At 49.7% G+C, this 19,125-nt stretch overlaps 1 protein-coding gene across 1 annotated transcript in view; it reads right to left on the bottom strand.

Moving 5' to 3' along the window:
* LOC137571167 (uncharacterized) overlaps nt 1-18,897 on the bottom strand; it is a 249,160-nt gene extending 230,263 nt beyond the window's left edge. Inside the window, exon 1 of the mRNA XM_068279965.1 lies at nt 18,801-18,897. Within this exon, the coding sequence (XP_068136066.1) occupies nt 18,801-18,876 (76 nt within the window). The 5' untranslated portion in view covers nt 18,877-18,897. The remainder of the gene's footprint in view (nt 1-18,800) is intronic.
* Nucleotides 18,898-19,125: the final 228 nt, after the last annotated feature.

The raw sequence follows: 19,125 nt of genomic DNA, 5'->3' as shown, positions 1-19,125 counted from the left end.
TAACATTGGTAGCCAGCAGATCCACCCGATTGCACAGTGTCTCCATATTCTTTCTGGTCTGCTGTTCTGTAACGATTGGGTGCTGCAACTCAGACGTCTGATTATTTGTGATCTGCAGAATCACCAATAATACAGACGCTATACCTGATTATGTGGTGATCTGCAGTATCACCAATAATACTGGTATAGCTAACAGAGAAAAAGGTGTGGTGTTTAGTGCAACAGTAGAAGATGTGGATAGATCTCACCAGAGGAGCTGACGAGTACTATCTGCAACAATGATGCCTGACCTCACCAGAGAAGCTGGTGGGTACAAGCTGAAGCAACGGTACTAGATCTCACCAGGGGAACTGGTGAGCACTAGCTGCAACAGTATAGACTTCTCCAGAGGAGCTGGAGGGTCTACCAACACAATAAACAATAGCTTTACCAGAGGAGCTGGCAAAGTACTAGAGAATAAAAGAGTTTGGCTAAACCTTACCAGAGGAGCTGCGAAGGTACTGACAGTACAAATAACTAAGTAGTTTTAGCAAGCTAATAGCACCTCACCAGTGGCTAGGGCCCACTGGAGAGTAGAATGGTCAGACAGGCAAGGTTCGATAACAGACAGGTAGAGAGAGTACCAAAACGGCAGGCAAGAGAGTAGTTAATATCAGGCAGAGGTTCAGCAACTAAAGTCAGAAAGGCAGAGGTACAGAAACGTTTAGCAATAGCAAGGTCAGAGAGTAGCCAGAATCATACACAGGTAATCAATACAATAACAATTCCTAGTCTGGTGTGAAGTCCTTGGTTTCAACACCTGGATACTAGTCTAAGGTCTGAGCGCTAACACGAGTGTATTCACAACAGCAGATGAGTTGCCAATGATCTGTGACGGCTTAAGAAGCTGAGGAGAGCCCAGCGCCACGCCCCTTAGTGATCAGCCAATCCGAGCGGCGCGAGTCACTCCTGACGTCAGCCGACCGGCAGGTCAGCTGACGCGCCTTCTTCCAGCATAAAGGTCCTGTCTCCGCGCGTGCCCGCACGATACAGAGACCCTATGAGCTAGAGACAATGCCGTTCCCGGTGTGCTGGACGCCGCTGGGACGGATAGAGCCTGCGAACAGGGAACAAAGGCGGCCGCGGGTCTATCCTGCGTATCCGCAGCCGCCATAGTTACAGACGTTACAGTACCCCCCCTCTAGCCGTGGACTCCGGACACGATCCACCCGGCCTATCAGGGTGTAACCTATGAAACTCCTCCCTGAGTTTTTCTGCATGCATGCGAGAAAGTGGTACCCAAGATCTCTCCTCAGGCCCATACCCTCTCCAGTGGACCAGGTACTGTATGGAGTTACGCACCATCCGAGAATCTAAGATCTGCTCTATCTCAAACTCTGCTTCTCCATCAATCACCACAGGGGGGGGGGGGGGGGCGGCTGGAAAGGAATCCACCTGCACAGCAGGCTTCAAGAGGATAAGGATACATGAAACGTTCTACCACCCCTGAAGCTGGGTGTGAGCGAGACCACATAGGTAACATTATTAACCCTTTTGGACACAGGGTATGGCCCTATGAATTTGGGACCCAATTTAGCAGAGGGCTGCCTCAGGGCCAAATGTCGAGTAGAAACCCACACTAGATCTCCTGGAAGAAAATTCCACTCCACGTTTCTTATCCGCCTGTTTTTTCTGGGTAGAAAAAGCCTTTTTCAAATTCTCTTTGACTTTTCCCCAGATCTCTTTTAATGTCCCTTGCCACTCCTCCAAAGCCGGGAAAGGTGATGACACCACCGGTAGTGGAGAGAACTTCAGTGATTTTCCCGTTACCACTTGAAAAGGGGAGAATCCCGAGGAGGCACCTTTCAAATTATTATGGGCAAATTCCGCAAAAGGCAAGAATTTGAAACAATCCATCTGAACATCAGCCACGTAACATCTAAGGAACTGTTCCAAAGATTGGTTGACCCTTTTGGTGTGCTCGTTAGTCTGTGGGTGATAGCCGGAGGAAAATGATAGATTCATTCCCATATAATGACAGAAGGCCTTCCAAAACCTGGACACGAACTGGACTCCCCTATCTGACACCACATCTTCCGGAATTCCATGCAATCTAAAAATGTGACGGATGAAGAGCCCTGCCAACTCTTGTGCAGTGGGGAGTCCGTCCAAAGGAATGAAGTGGGCCATCTTACTAAACCTATCGACTACCACCCATATGACTGTTTACCTTCTGATCTAGGCAGTTCGCCCACAAAGTCCATGGACACATGGGTCCAGGGCTGCTCAGGCACAGGAAGTGACTGTAAGGTACCCACAGGAGCCCGTCTAGACGACTTACTCCTAGCACAAATGGAACAATTGGTGACAAATTCCTTACAATCTGACACCATAGAAGGCCACCAGACGCAACGGTCTAACAACTCCTGTGTGCGAGCAATCCCTGGATGACCAGTATTTTTATGGGCATGGAATGCATGAAGAATTTGATATTTGAATTGCAATGGAACAAATAGAACCCCATCTGGTTTCCCATCAGGGACATCCTGTTGGAATGGGCTTAATGTAGGTACCCAATCCACCCAGGAATCCATCTCAGGGGGCTCAGAGGATGATTCAGAAGTCCCCTCCACTTGAATTTCAGTAGCGGCTAAGGTAACATTCTCCAGACAATGATGATGACAATAAGGAGACTTAACAACTGTCTGGAACTCCAGTCAATCTGAGGAGAATGTTTTTTTAAGCCATACCCAGAATGAGAGTGGAGGTGGACATTTTGAGAACCAGAAATTGTATTTGTTCCTTATGCAAGACTCCTAACTGACACGACAACATAGGAGTCTGGGTGAGGGAGTGTTTAATAGGTAATAGGGAGTCATCCACTGCGGTAATCCGTACCTGATGTCCCACAGGAGTTAAAGGAAAACCAAATTTGACAGCAAAATCATAAGCCATGACATTCACAGCCGAACCTGAGTTTATAAACGCCTGGGTGGAGTAAACCTGCTCCCTCCAGGTGATAGAGCACGGTGACGGGAGTAACAAACGTTTATTGCTTAGAGGTAAGACTGGATCGCCTAGGGTAGTACCTCCAGCTACTCCTAGGCGATAGAGTTTTCCGCCTTCTTGGGACAAGCAGCCACTATATGCCCTTTCTCAGCACAATAAAGACATAATTTTTCATTGCGTCTCCTATTTTTCTCGACCTCTGTGAGCTTGGTTTGCCCAATCTGCATGGGCTCATCACAAGGTGGAGAGGAAGACACTGAAGCAGAAAAGGTACCAGAAGCATATCTCCCTGGAACCTTACTTCGAATTTGCTTCTGATAGCGAACTCGCCGATCAATTTTGACAGCCAGTGAGATGGCTTCATCCAATGATTTAGGTTCGGGGTGCCCCAACATCAAGTCGGCAACTGCATCAGATAACCCTGACAAAAAACCATCTAAGAGTGCGTATTGCCCCCATCTGGCTGAAACCGCCCATCTCCTAAACTCAGCTGCATAAGTTTCAACAGGATTATGCCCCTGTCTGAGTGTCTTCAATTTCCTTTCTGAAGTTATGGCTAAATCGGGATCATCGTATATAACTGCCATAGCCTTAAAAAAACCGTCAACTGAGGCCAGAGCCTCATTCTCCAGAGGGAGACTGTAGGCCCAGGACTGTGAATTACCAGATAATAACGTCTTAATTAAGGTAACTCTCTCGCGTTCTGTACCTGACGATACTGGCCGTAATTCAAAATAAGATAAACACCTGTGTTTAAAATTCCAAAAATCAGAGGGATGCCCCGAGAATTTTTCAGGAGGAGGCACCCTGGGTTCTATGACATGAGGGGAGTGCACTTGTGCATTAGGGTCCTTCAAACAGTTTATTGTCTGAATTAGTTGGTCAATCTGGGTCTGCTGCATGTTAACTGTTTTAATGAGTTCATTAACATTGGTAGCCAGCAGATCCACCCGATTGCACAGTGTCTCCATATTATTTCTGGTCTGCTGTTCTTTAACGATTGGGTGCTGCAACTCAGACGTCTGATTATTTGTGATCTGCAGAATCACCAATAATACAGACGCTATACCTGATTATGTGGCGATCTGCAGTATCACCAATAATACTAGTATAGCTAGCTGAGAGTAAGGTGTGGTGTTTAGTGCAACAGTAGAAGATGTGGATAGATCTCACCAGAGGAGCTGACGAGTACTATCTGCAACAATGATGCCTGACGTCACCAGGGGAGCTGGTGGGTACAAGCTTAAGCAACGGTACTAGATCTCACCAGGGGAGCTGGTGAGCACTAGCTGCAACAGTATAGACTTCTCCAGAGGAGCTGGAGGGTCTACCAACACAATAAACAATAGCTTTACCAGAGGAGCTGGCAAAGTACTAATAAAGAGAGAATAAAAGAGTTTGGCTAAACCTTACCAGAGGAGCTGGTAAGGTACTGACAGTACAAATAACTAAGTAGTTTTAGCAAGACTTTGCCAGAGGAGCTGGCAAAGTACTAACAGCACAAGTGACTGGATTATTTAGCAAGACCTTGCCAGAGGAGCTGGCAAGGTTTCAACAGCATAAGTGACTGAATAGTTTAGCAAGACCTTGCCAGAGGAGCTGGCAAGGTACTATCAGTCACTGGAGATGAGCAAGTGAGTCTGAACCTCACCAGAGGGGCTGGTGGGTTCTAATAGATATAGCACCTCACCAGTGGCTAGGGCCCACTGGAGAGTAGAATGGTCAGACAGGCAAGGTTCGATAACAGACAGGTAGAGAGAGTACCAAAATGGCAGGCAAGAGAGTAGTTAATATCAGGCAGAGGTTCAGCAACTAAAGTCAGAAAGGCAGAGGTACAGAAACATTTAGCAATAGCAAGGTCAGAGAGTAGCCAGAATCATACACAGGTAATCAATACAATAACAATTCCTAGTCTGGTGTGAAGTCCTTGGTTTCAACACCTGGATACTAGTCTAAGGTCTAAGCGTTAACACGAGTGTATTCGCAACAGCAGATGAGTTGCCAATGATCTGTGACGGCTTAAGAAGCCGAGGAGAGCCCAGAGCCACGCCCCCTAGTGATCAGCCAATCCGAGCGGCGCGAGTCACTCCTGACGCCAGCCGACCGGCAGGTCAGCTGACGCGCCTTCTTCCAGCATAAAGGTCCTGTCTCCGCGCGTGCCCGCACGATACAGACACCCTATGAGCTAGAGACAATAATGTTCCTGGGGTGCTGGACTCCGCCGGGACGGATAGAGCCTGCGAACAGGGAACAAAGGCGGCCGCGGGTCTATCCTGTGTATCCGCAGCCACCATAGTTACAGACGTTACAATTTCATTCAGTGACAGTCAGAGTGTGTGCTGCAGGGCTGCTGCAGGCAGCTGCTATGTGTCTGTGTGTGTGCTGTGCACAGACCAGGCCAGCTGCTGCCTGCTGGCCAGCTATTAGCCTTAGCTACAGTATAGGTTAGGTTAGGGAATAGGATTACTGTGTTATTGTGTAGTTAGTACTGTAGTACTGCAGTCAGTGCTAGTTAGTTGTTAGAGTAGTAGTACTACTGTGTTAGCTTACTACAGAGCTGCTGTGCTGCTGAGCAGTGCCAGTGTGACAGTTAGTGTGCACTTTTGTCCTCTCCTCTGCTGTCTGACTGTCACTCGGCACACGGCACGTGGCACTTGGCACTTGAGACATGGCACTTAACACGTGGCATTTGGCACGTGTCACGTGACATGTGGCACTTGGCACATGAACTTGGCACGTGGCACAAGGCACATGGCACGTGGCACATGGCACATGGCACTTGGCACGTGGCATGTGGCCCTTGGCACGTGACATGTGACACATGCTAAGTGCCAAGTGCAAAGTGCCAAGTGCAAAGTATCACGTACCACGTGCCAAGTGCACCATGCCACTGCCAAGTGCAACCTCCGGCATGCTCCTGGCAGGTGTTACACCTGCTGCTGCTGCATTGCCCTGCTCCTGCTGCCTTTGCTGCTCCCACCGCCAGGGTTCCACAGGCCACTGCTGCTGTGCTGATACCACCTATATTTAACCCAAAACACAATTGCTGCATCATTTTTTGGAGGTGTCTGGGCTGAAAACTGTCATGTCCCAGATGTGCCACGTGGCACTTGGCAAGTGCCACGTGACAAGTGCCACGTGACACATGGTATGTGACACGTGACAAGTGTCACATGACACGTGGCAAGTGCCGAGTGACAGTCAGACAGCAGAGGAGAAGAGACTAGTGCACACTAACTGTCACACTGGCACTGCTCACAGCACAGCAGTTCTGTAGAAAGCTAACACAGCAGTACTACTACTCTAACAACTACTAGCACATTGACTGCAGTACTACAGTACTAACTACACAATAACACAGTAATCCTCCTATCCCCTAATCCCTAACCTACCTAACCTATACATAAGGCTAATAGCTGTCCAGCAGGCAGCAGCTGGCCTGGTCTGCGCAAAGCACACACAAAGATACATAGCAGCTGCCTGCAGCACACACTGACTGGCATACAATCAATCAAGCTAATTAACAATTTAACAATAGTGTAGTGATAGTGAAGGGGTTAATCACTGAACAGCTTATCACTGTGTATAGCCCTTGGCCCAGCAGCACTGGAGTACACACTCTGACTGTCACAGTATGACATCAATCAAGCTAATTAATGATTTAACAATAGTATAGTGATAGTAGTGAAGGGGTTAATCATTGAACAGCTTTAGGTTTATAACTGTGTACAGCACCCTTGCTAGGCCACCAGTACTGGAGCATGTCTCTCAGTGAGCATTCAGCAAGCTAAGATGATATGTCTCATCATGGCAGCCCTCTTTATTATACAGGAGGGCTGGCCAGTGTTCCTTTCTGTGATTGGGTGCCAGGGTTTAGGTTGGAGCTCTCTGATTGGCTCAATGAGGTAGGATGGGGCTGGCCAGGGCTCCCCTCTGTGATTGGTTGCTAGGGCTTCTGCTGGGAGCCCTCTGATTGGCTCCAGGACGTCATCTCCTTAGTTACAGTATTTCGGATCCGGATATCCCTGGATATCCGGGTTATGCGGCCAAATATCCGCAGATAGCTATCCATATTTCTATAGAAATCTGGAATCCGGAATTGGATCCAGATAGCGTAAAAATGGTCGGATATCCGGGTTATGCGGCCAAATATCCGCAGATAGCTATCCGGATTTCTATAGAAATCCGGAATCTGATCGGTTACCCAGGTTACCCGGGTTACCCGGGTTACCCGGATATCCGGAATCCGGATGAGCACCCCTGGTCTCAAGCCCCAAGTATAGATAGTCAGTTGTAGCCCCCAGTATAGGTTAGGTTACCAGAGATAGTCCCCACTTGTAGGTCACCACAGTTAGTATTCCAGTATAAGAAGCCAGAGGTAGCCCCCGAGTATAGGTAGCCTCACTAGGATAGTTAGCACCCATTAAAGGTAAGTAGCCAAAGGTCTACCCCCCATTGAGTATAGATAGCCCCCCTCAGTATAGGTAACCCCTCCCCTCAGTGTAGGTAGCCAAGGCAGCCCACTCCCATCAGTGTAAGTACCTAAGGTCCCCCTCAGTATAGATAGCTATGGTAGCCCCACTACTCCTCATTATAGGTAGTTATGCTAGCCCTCCTCAGTATAGGTAGCTAGGGTAGCCTCCTCCCCCTCAGTATAGGTAGCTAGGGTAGCCCCCTTCAAAAACAGTGTACAGAGCTATGATATCCCCCTCAGTATAGCTAGTTATGGTAGCCCCTACCATCCAGTACAGTTATCTATGGTAGACCCCCTCACCAACAGTATACATAGCAATGGTAGCCCCCTCAGTATAGGTACTTATGGTAGCATCCCTCCTCCTCAGTATAGGTAGCTATGGTAGCCCCCTACCCCTCAGTATAGGTAGTTCCCACATTATAGGTAGCTATGGTAGCCCCCTCGCCCTCAGTATAGGTAACTATGGTAGCCTCCCTCAGTTTAAGTAGCTATGGTAGCACCCTCCCCCTTAGTATTGATAGCCCCCCTTCTCCTCACCTGTGCTGCAGTGTGCACCTCCCCAACACACTGCAGACCTCAGATCAGCGGCGAGCAGAAGACAGAGGAGCAGACAGTGGCATGCAGTAACCGGCCCAGGGAGAACTTCAAAAACAGGACGTGACTAATGACGTCACTTCCTGCATTTGAAATTCACCCTGCAGCAGTCAATGCGGCCACTGCCTGCTCTTCTGTCCTATAGTTACCGCTGATCTGAGGTCTGCTTTGTGTTTAGGAGGTGGTCTATGGTTGCTGCAGCACAGGGGAGCAAGAGTGCCCCTTGCACTAGCCAGGCCTGCACCCCTACAGATACGCCACTGAGTGGGAGATTTTTTTCTCTTCTTAAGTTTTCTCCTAGGTAATATTTTCACATTATAAATAAAATGCCTTATAATTAGTGGTGGGCCGAACGGTTCGCCTGCGAACGGTTCCATGCGAACCTCAGTGGTTCGCGTTCGCGTCCCGCAGGCGAACTTTTGCGGAAGTTCGGTTCGCCCCATAATGCACCCTGAGGGTCAACTTTGACCCTCTACATCACAGTCAGCAGGCCCAGTGTAGCCAATTAGGCTACACTAGCCCCTGGAGCCACTCCCCCCCTTATAAAAGGCAGGCAGCGGCGGCCATTACGGTCACTCATGTGCCTGCGTTAGTGAGAGTAGGGCGAGCTGCTGCAGACTGTCTCTCATAGGGAAAGATTAGTTAGGCTTAGCTTGTTCCTGGCTGCATACCTGTTCTGTTCAGTGAACCCACTGCATACCTGTTCTGTGAACCCACCACTGCATACCTGTACTGTGAACCCACCACTGCATACCTGTACTGTGAACCCACCACTGCATACCTGTTCAGTGAACCTGCCACTGCATACCTGTTCTGTGAACCCGCCACTGCATACCTGTTCTGTGAACCCACCACTGCATACCTGTTCAGTGAACCTGCCACTGCATACCTGTTCTGTGAACCCACCACTGCATACCTGTTCTGTGAACCCACCACTGCATACCTGTTCAGTGAACCCACCACTGCATACCTGTTCAGTGAAACCGCCACTGCATACCTGTTCTGTGAACCCGCCACTGCATACGTGTTCTGTGAACCCACCACTGCATACCTGTTCAGTAAACCCACCACTGCATACCTGTTCAGTGAACCCACCACTGCATACCTGTTCAGTGAACCCACCACTGCATACCTGTTCTGTTCAGTGAACCTGTCACTGTATACCTGTTCTGTTCAGTGAACCCGCCACTGTATACCTGTTCAGTGAATCCGCCACTGCATACCTGTTCTGTTCAGTGAACCCGCCACTGCATACCTGTTCAGTGAACCTGCCACTGCATACCTGTTGTGTTCAGTGAACCCGCCACTGTATACCTGTTCAGTTAACCCGCCACTGCATACCTGTTGTGTTCAGTGAACCCGCCACTGCATACCTGTTCTGTTCAGTGAAGCCGCCACTGTATACCTGTTCAGTGAACCCGCCACTGCATACCTGTTGTGTTCAGTGAACCCGCCACTGCATACCTGTTCTGTTCAGTGAACCCGCCACTGTATACCTGTTCAGTGAACCCGCCACTGCATACCTGTTGTGTTCAGTGAACCCGCCACTGTATACCTATTCTGTTCAGTGAACCTGCCACTGCATACCTGTACTGTTCAGTGAACCCGCCACTGCATACCTGTTCTGTGAACCCGCCACTGCATACCTGTTCTGTTCAGTGAACCCGCCACTGTATACCTGTTCAGTGAACCCGCCACTGCATACCTGTTGTGTTCAGTGAACCCGCCACTGCATACCTGTTGTGTTCAGTGAACCCGCCACTGTATACCTGTTCAGTGAACCCGCCACTGCATACCTGTTGTGTTCAGTGAACCCGCCACTGTATACCTGTTCTGTTCAGTGAACCTGCCACTGCATACCTGTACTGTTCAGTGAACCCGCCACTGCATACCTGTTCTGTGAACCCGCCACTGCATACCTGTTGTGTTCAGTGAACCCGCCACTGCATACCTGTTCTGTTCAGTGAACCCGCCACTGTATACCTGTTCAGTGAACCCGCCACTGCATACCTGTTGTGTTCAGTGAACCCGCCACTGCATACCTGTTCTGTTCAGTGAATCCACCACTGCATACCTGTTCTGTTCAGTGAACCTGTCACTGTATACCTGTTCTGTTCAGTGAACCCGCCACTGTATACCTGTTCAGTGAATCCGCCACTGCATACCTGTTCTGTTCAGTGAACCCGCCACTGCATACCTGTTCAGTGAACCCGCCACTGCATACCTGTTGTGTTCAGTGAAGCCGCCACTGTATACCTGTTCAGTGAACCCGCCACTGCATACCTGTTGTGTTCAGTGAACCCGCCACTGCATACCTGTTCTGTTCAGTGAACCCGCCACTGTATACCTGTTCAGTGAACCCGCCACTGCATACCTGTTGTGTTCAGTGAACCCGCCACTGTATACCTGTTCTGTTCAGTGAAACTGCCACTGCATACCTGTACTGTTCAGTGAACCCGCCACTGCATACCTGTTCTGTGAACCCGCCACTGCATACCTGTTGTGTTCAGTGAACCCGCCACTGCATACCTGTTCTGTTCAGTGAACCCGCCACTGTATACCTGTTCAGTGAACCCGCCACTGCATACCTGTTGTGTTCAGTGAACCCGCCACTGTATACCTGTTCTGTTCAGTGAACCTGCCACTGCATACCTGTACTGTTCAGTGAACCCGCCACTGCATACCTGTTCTGTGAACCCGCCACTGCATACCTGGTCTGTTCAGTGAACCCGCCACTGTATACCTGTTGTGTTCAGTGAACCCACCACTGTATATCTGTTCAGTGAACCCGCCACTGTATACCTGTTCTGTTCAGTGAACCCGCCACTGCATACCTGTTCTGTTCAGTGAACCCACTGCATCAGTGCGTATACCTGTGCAGTTAAGTGAACCCACCTACCTACGTGAGTGCACGCAGTGTGATATACCACTCTGTGCATACCCGATATGGACAAAACAGGTAGAGGAAGAGGTAGTGCCAGAGCCAGAGGAAGGCCACCCAGCAGGTCTGTGCGAGGTCGTGTAAATGTAATTTCGTGTGGACCTGGCCCACAGTACAGTGCTCGGAAGAAGGCACGTCCCATCACCTCCCAAGATTGTCAGGACGTGGTTGAGTATTTAGCGACACAGAACAACTCATCTTGCTCAGCCACCAGCGCTACTACTAGCACCATTTCCGCTGCATTTGACACTTCGCAAGAATTATTTAGTGGTGAAATCACTGATGCACAGCCATTGTTGTGACAGCCAGATGAATTTTTACCAGCTCACATGTCTGAGTTACGTGCCAACACTATGGATATAACGTGTGAGGAGGATGAAGGACCTACTGATGGTGCATGTTTGGATTTTTCTGAGGCAAGCGAAGCTGGGCAGGATGATTACGATGATGACGATGATGCGGATCCTCTGTATGTTCCCAATAGAGGAGATGAAGAGGGGGACAGTTCAGAGGGGGAGTCAGAGAGTAGTAGGAGGAGAGAAGTTGCTGAAAGAAGCTGGGGAAGCTCTTCGTCAGAAACAGCTGGTGGCAGTGTCCGGCACCATGTATCGCCACCTATGTACAGCCAGCCAACTTTCCCTTCAGCATCAGCTGCTGAGGTCCCCATAGTGCCCACATCCCAGGGTGGCTCAGCGGTGTGGACATTTTTTAATGTGTGTGCCTCAGATCGGAGCAAAGCCATCTGTTCGCTCTGCCAACAAAAATTGAGCCGTGGAAAGGCCAACACTCACGTAGGGACAAGTGCCTTATGAAGGCACCTGGAGAAAAGGCACAAACAGCAATGGGATGGCCACCAGAGCAAAAGCAGCAGCAGCACACAAAAGAAAAGTCACCCTCCTTCTCCTCTTCCTCCTTCAGGTGCATCATCTGCTTCTGCCGCTTTCTCCCTTGCACCTTCACAGGCACCCTCCTCCACTCCGCCTCTGCCCTTGAGCGCTTCCTGCTCCTCTGCCCACAGCAGCAGTCAGGTGTCCGTGAAGGAAATGTTTGAGCGGAAGAAGCCAATTTCGGCCAGTCACCCCCTTGCCCGGTGTCTGACAGCTGGCGTGGCGGAACTGTTAGCTCGCCAGCTGTTACCATACCGGCTGGTGGACTCTGAGGCCTTCCGTAAATTTGTGGCCATCGGGACACCGCAGTGGAAGATGCCAGGCCGCACTTATTTTTCTAGGAAGGCCATACCCCAACTGCACCGTGAAGTTGAGAGGCAAGTGGTGTCATCTCTTGTGAAGAGCGTTGGGTCAAGGGTACACCTGACCACGGATGCCTGGTCTGCCAAGCACGGGCAGGGCCGCTACATTACGTACACAGCCCATTGGGTCAACCTGGTGAACGATGGCAAGCAGGGCGCAGCGGACCAAATTGTGACACCTCCACGGCTTGCAGGCAGGCCTCCTGCCACCTCCTCTCCTCCTGCTACATGCTCTTCGCTGTCCTCCTCCTCCTTGGCTGAGTGGCAGTTCTCCTCTCCAGCTACACAGCCCCAGCTCCGCAGGGCCTATGCTGCATGCCAGGTACGACGGTGTCACGCCATCTTAGACATGTCTTGCCTCAAAGCGGAGAGTCACACTGGAGCAGCTCTCCTCGCTGCTCTTAAAGAGAACCAGAGATGAAGCACCCTCTTGTATTTTACCTTATAAATCAGTGGGAACATGACAGTAAACACCTAATCTGCCCTTTGTTTCATTGTTCTCTGTGTAATCTGACTGTTATTACCTCTGATAAGAACCCCCGACTGAGAAGTCAGGCTGCTCCGTCTAGCTTTGCTACAGAAAGATTATAGCTAAGTCTGTCTTCTGTGGTGTTATTTCAATCCCAAGCCTGCCCCCTTGTGGCTTTGCTATAATGACTCAGCTATAATCATTCCCAGCAAAGCCAGATTTAATTGCTCAGTCTGGGATTCTTGTGACTGCTGCTAACAGACACTTTTAGCAGTGAGGATGAAACAGAGAGCATGGTAAGTGTTTTCTCTAATGTTCTTACTGATATACATGGTAAAATACACAAGGGTGCTTCGTCTCTGGTTCCCTTTAAGAAACAGGTGGATGAGTGGCTGACCCCGCACCACCTGGAGATAGGCAACGTGGTGTGCGACAACGGCAGCAATCTGCTTGCCGCTTTGCATATGGGGAAGCTGACACACATACCCTGCATGGCACATGTCATGAATCTAGTTGTTCAAAGATTTGTGTCAAAGTACCCTGGCTTAGCGGATGTCCTGAAGCAGGCCAGGAAGTTCTGTGGGCATTTGAGGCGGTCTTACACAGCCATGGCACGCTTTGCGGAAATTCAGCGGAAAAACAACTTGCCGGTGAGACGCCTGCGATAGCCCGACTCGCTGGAATTCGACCCTGCTCATGTTCTCCCGCCTGCTAGAACAGGAGAAAGCCGTCACCCAGTACCTCTACAACTACAGTAGAATGAAACAGTCTGGGAAGATGGGGATGTTCTGGCCCGACAACTGGACACTGATGAGAAATGCATGCAGGCTCATGCGGCCGTTTGAGGAGGTGACCAACCTGGTGAGCCGCAGTGAAGGCACCATCAGCGACTTAATTCCCTACGGTTACTTCTTGGAGCGTGCTGTGCGTAGAGTGGCGGATGAAGCTGCGAATGAGCGTGACCAGGAACCGTTACGGCAGGAACAGGCATGGGACCAATTTTCATCAGACCCAGCTGTTTCCTCAACACCTGCGGCAGCACAGAGGGGGGAGGAGGAGGAAGAAGAGAAGTCATGTGCAGAAGACGAGTCAGACTCAGAGGATGATGAGCAAGGTGTTTCTTTGGGGGAGGAGGAGGAGGAGGAGGGGGCGGCGGCAGGAGAACAACCGCAGCAGGCGTCGCAGGGGGCTTGTGCTGCTCAACCTTCCCGTGGTATTGTTCGCGGCTGGGGGGAGGAGGTTGACTTACGTGACGTCACTGAGGAAGAGCAAGAGGAGATGGATGTTACATCTGCATCCGACTTTGTGCAGATGTCATCTTTTATGCTGTCCTGCCTGTTGAGGGACCCCCGTATAAAAAACCTCAAGGGGAATGAGCTGTACTGGGTGGCCACACTACTAGACCCTCGGTGCAGGCACAAAGTGGCGGACCTGTTACCAACTCACCTGAAGGCGGAAAGGATGCAGCACATGCAGAACAAGCTGTCAACTATGCTTTACAATGCCTTTAAAGAGACACTGAAGCGGAAAAAAAATGATGATATTATGATTTGTATGTGTAGTACAGCTAAGAAAAAAAACATTAAGATCAGATACATCAGTCTAATTGTTTCCAGTGCAGGAAGAGTTGAGAAACTCCAGTTGTTATCTCTATGCAAAAAAGCTATTAAGCTCTCCGACCAACTTGGTCGTGGAGAGGGCTGTTATCTGACTTTTATTATCTCAACTGTAATTGAACTGTTTACTTTTCCTCTAGCAGAGGAGAGTTTATTACTTCACAGACTGCTCTGAAAGACTCATTTTGAATGCTGAGTGTTGTGTAATCTGGACATATTATAGAGTGATGCAATGTTAGAAAAAACACTATATACCTGAAAATAAAAATATGAGAATATTTTCTTTGCTGCTAATCTTCTAGTAATTATTCATAGTACACAACCAATTCATTATATCATATATTTTTTTTCGCTTCAGTGTCTCTTTAAGGGTGATGTGACAGCACAACGCCAGCAAGGTACCACTGCCACTAATCCTCCTCCCGTGTCCACGCAGTCAAAGACAGGACGCTCCAGCGATCTCATGGTGATGTCGGACATGCGGACGTTCTTTAGTCCAACGCCTCGCCGTAGCCCTTCCGAATCCACCCTCCAGCAACGCCTGGAACGGCAGGTAGCCGACTACCTGGCCTTAAGTGTGGATGTAGACACTGCTGTGAACAGCGATGAGGAACCCTTGAACTACTGGGTGCGCAGGCTTGACCTGTGGCCAGAGCTGTCCCAATTTGCCATCCAACTTCTCTCCTGCCCTGCCGCAAGCGTCCTGTCAGAAAGGACCTTCAGCGCAGCTGGAGGCATTGTCACTGAGAAGAGAAGTCGTCTAAGTCACAAAAGTGTTAAGTACCTCACCTTTATCAAAATGAATGAGGCATGGATCCCGGAGGGCTGCTGCCCGCCCCAAGACTAAGTCAGTCCCCGCACACACAGCATCTCTGCCTGCACGCCGTGTGACTGGCTGCCTGGCCTGCCCCAAGAAGACTAAGTCGCTCCCAGTCCCTCCACACAGCATGTCTGCCTGCAGGCCGCTGGACTACCTTCTCCGACACCACCAACAGGGTCCGGGACTCCAGGTGGATTGCTGAATTAGGCCGCTGCTAGCAGCGGCCGCTGTAATAATTTTTCTGGTGCGTGTACATGACTGCCTAATTTTTCTGGCTGCACTGCGGGCAGCTGCAACAACAAAAGAAAAGGCATGTACATGCGCCCAGCCCATTCCCCTTCGTGATCATTACCTTGCCGTGGTGAAGGGGCTTGCGTATCACAATGAAGCAATGACCGGCGCCTAGATGAGTGTCTCGGGGGGCACACCCACGATAATAAGGTCGTTGCCTCATTGTGGTCAGACCAAATTTGATCAGCTGGACAGTCACTGTTCTGTCATTCAGCTACATCAGCCAGGCGACCATATGGGCTGTAAAGCCACCAAAACCTGCACTCTCGCCATGGTGCGCACCAGTCCAGCATGGCCGTCACTACACAAACAGCTGTTTGCGGTGCGTTACACGGTGAGTTTGGTGTGTCAGTGTGAAGCAGTACCTTAATTACACTACCTGATTGATGTATACACATGCAAGATGTTTTAAAGCACTTTAGGCCTGTCATTTAGCATTCAATGTGATTTCTGCCCTTAAAACGCTGCTTTGCGTCAAATCCAGATTTTTCCCGGGGACTTTTGGCGTGTATCCCACTCCGCCATGCCCCCCTCCAGGTGTTAGACCCCTTGAAACATCTTTTCCATCACTTTTGTGGCCAGCATAATTTTTTTTTTTCAAAGTTCGCATCCCCATTGAAGTCTATTGCGGTTCGCGAACTTTAACGCGAACCGAACCTTTCGCGGAAGTTCGCGAACCCGGTTCGCGAACCTAAAATTGGAGGTTCGGCCCAACTCTACTTATAATCCACTAGCAAGCAAGAACATATTTAGAATAATTTTTGCAGTACGTTTTCACCTACTTCTTGGTACCTTTGAAAAATTATCTTTTAAGAGAGAAGTTAGGAGAAAAGGTGAATTGGATCGGGCCCTATATCTCTCCGAGGCTGGGGAAGCTACATCTCCCAGCATGCACCAGTGGCGGAGGGCATGCTGCACATCATGGGTACTTTGTAGTGCAGCATTGACAGCTGCAGGATGGATGCACTCATAGAGATGAGGCTACAGAGCAGCCCCCATAGGTACCTTAAATTAATACTGTCCCCCCACATAGCTCACATCATTTACAAACTATTTTTACAGTGGCAGAGCACTACTTTATAGAACACTTAAAGGGTACTCAACAAGCAATACTGTACTGCCCCATAAGAATAACACTGTCCCATAACAGGTGCAGCTACCTCTATGACATAGAAAATTCAGCAAAGCTATAGGAAAATGTTTTGTTTTACACATTTGAGTTTAGTTCATTATATGTGAAAGAACAAGAGACATATTTCACATGAGCAATACCTCTCTTTTTTTTGCTTATTTGAACATGTGTTGGAAGCAATGGCGTATAAATTATTTCTGTTCTAATAATGTAATGATGTACTTCCCAGAGCTCCCAATAGGGGATTTCAACCGGCAATCCCCCCCCCCCCCCCCCCCCTCTCAAAAAAAATACTTACAGTATAGGTAGCCAGGTATAGGTGCCCCCAGTATAGGTTAGTCATGTATACCTGTAGATGCCCCATTTTAGGTAGCCAGGTCAATAGGTGCCCCCAGTATAGATTAGCCAGGTCTAGGTGCCCCCAGTATAGATCGACAGGGCTATATTTGTCCCCAGTCTAGGCTAGCTAGGTATAGGTGCCACCAGTATAGATCGACAGGGCTATATGAGCCCCCAGTATAGGCAGCCAGGTGTAGGTGCCCCAAGAATAAGTTATCTAGGTTATCCAGGTATAGGTGCCCCCAGGATAGGTAGCCAGATCTATATGTGCCCCCAGTATAGGTTAGTCAGGTATAGGTTACCCAAGTATAGGTAAGCCAGGTACGGGTTTCCCCAGTATAGGTAGCCAGCTGGGTTTCCCCAGTAAAGGTAGCTAGGTCTAGGTGCCCCCAGTATAGGTTATCCATGTATAGGTGCCCCCCGTATAGGTATCCAGGTCTATAGGTGCCCCCCCCCCCGTATAGGTATCCAGGTCTATAGGTGCCCCCAGTATAAGTTAGCCAAGTGTAGGTGTCCCCAGTATAGGTTAGCCAGGCATAGGTGCCCCCTGTATAGGTAGCCAGGTCTATAGGTGTCCCCAGTATAGGTTAGCCAGGTATAGGTGCCCCAGTATAGGTAACCAGGTCTATAGGTGACCCCATTACAGGAATCCAGGTATAGGTACCCCCAGTATACTTTAGCCAGGTATAGGTGCCCCTAGTATAGGTAGCCAGGTCTATAGGTGCCCCCAGTATAGGCTAGCCAGGTTTATAGGTGCCCCAGTATAGGCCAGCCAGGTGTAGGTGCCCCCATTATAGGTAGCCAGGTCTATAGGTGCCCCCAAGATAGGTTAGCCACGTCTATAGGTGCCTCCAGTATAGGCTAGCCAGGTCTATAGGTGCCTCCAGTATAGGCTAGCCACGTCTATAGGTGCCTCCAGTATAGGCTAGCCAGGTCTATAGGTGCCTCCAGTATAGGTAGCCTGGAGGGGGGAGCAGTGGGCACACAGTGGTGGGGAGGGGGGAACCACTCCCCCCTCACTTAGGGCTCAGTCTTTAGTGCTCCCCCTCCAGTAATTAGCACAGTGGGGCGGGCAGGCAGGGGACGCTAAATTACTTCTCTCTCCTGGTTCCATGCAACGGAGCTCTGCATGATGCCGGTCTTCTTCCTCTACTTATGCTGCTCATTATACTTTATGATAAGTGGAAGTACAGTGAGTGACATTAGGGAGACGTAGAAGACCCACGCAAAGCTCCATTGCATGGAGCCAGGAAGAGGTGAGTTAGCGTACCCTGCCTGCCCACTCTGCTACACTAATTACTGGGGGGACGCGCCCAAGAGGGGAGCCCTAGGTGAGGGAGGGGGGAGTGGGCCCCCTTCCCCGTCACTGTTTGTCTGCTGCTTCCACGTGGTGCTCTGTGCCCCCTGCAGCCCTAAAAATGGCCCGGGGCAGCCCTCCCCACATGTTTCTTCCCCCATGGGCCCGCCACAGACAGCGCTTATGCCGACTGACCATGACTGGAGACCTTTCCAGGGTGAATTGCCGAAGATCCAGGAGGACAGGAAGGGAGCAATCAGCCTAGAGGGAAGTGGAGGAAGCCCCAGGTATGTATAGTTTTTTTTCTCTCCTGCCATTTCAGGTACACTTTAAAGAATCTCCCGCCCTTCCTCCTGCCGAGCCCGTGTGTCCACTGGCCTTAGAGCCAGCACGCTATGCACATGCCCCAACCGCGTGTGTGTGCCTTCTCCCCCTTTCACCATGAGCGTAGTAGTTGTAATATGCGCCTGCAGCACTGTGTCAACACCATGCATATTACAAATGCCTTTTTAGATATATAGATTGGAAGAATCTGTAACCTAAGTGGGTGCCTGGGGTCATCACTGTAATTACTCAATAAATACACTTACAAATCTCATCACTGCTTGCCAGAGTCCACAAGAGGCCAAACGTGAGCCAGATCATTCTTCTTGCAGCTGACCTCATATCTGATGACTTGGGTGATTTTACCTGTAAAAAAAAAATACAAGCGAGACATCGGTCACAAGGATGAAGTCAGAAGAGCTGGGACTTTGGGGTGTATTCACAAAGCAACATTAAACCTGCCAATTGCAAGCAGAGCACTGCATTGTGAATGTTATGTCATATAATGCCAGTTATGTAGTTTGCCTTGTGAAAATAGCACAACCTACATTACCCAGGAGACATGCTCACTGCAAGTGTAGTGTCTGTTGC

Source organism: Hyperolius riggenbachi, chromosome 4 (assembly GCF_040937935.1).
Source record: "Hyperolius riggenbachi isolate aHypRig1 chromosome 4, aHypRig1.pri, whole genome shotgun sequence".
Lineage (NCBI taxonomy): Eukaryota > Metazoa > Chordata > Amphibia > Anura > Hyperoliidae > Hyperolius > Hyperolius riggenbachi.
The sequence above is the reverse complement of the archived record's forward strand: the minus strand, read 5'-3'. Positions and strand labels throughout refer to the sequence as shown.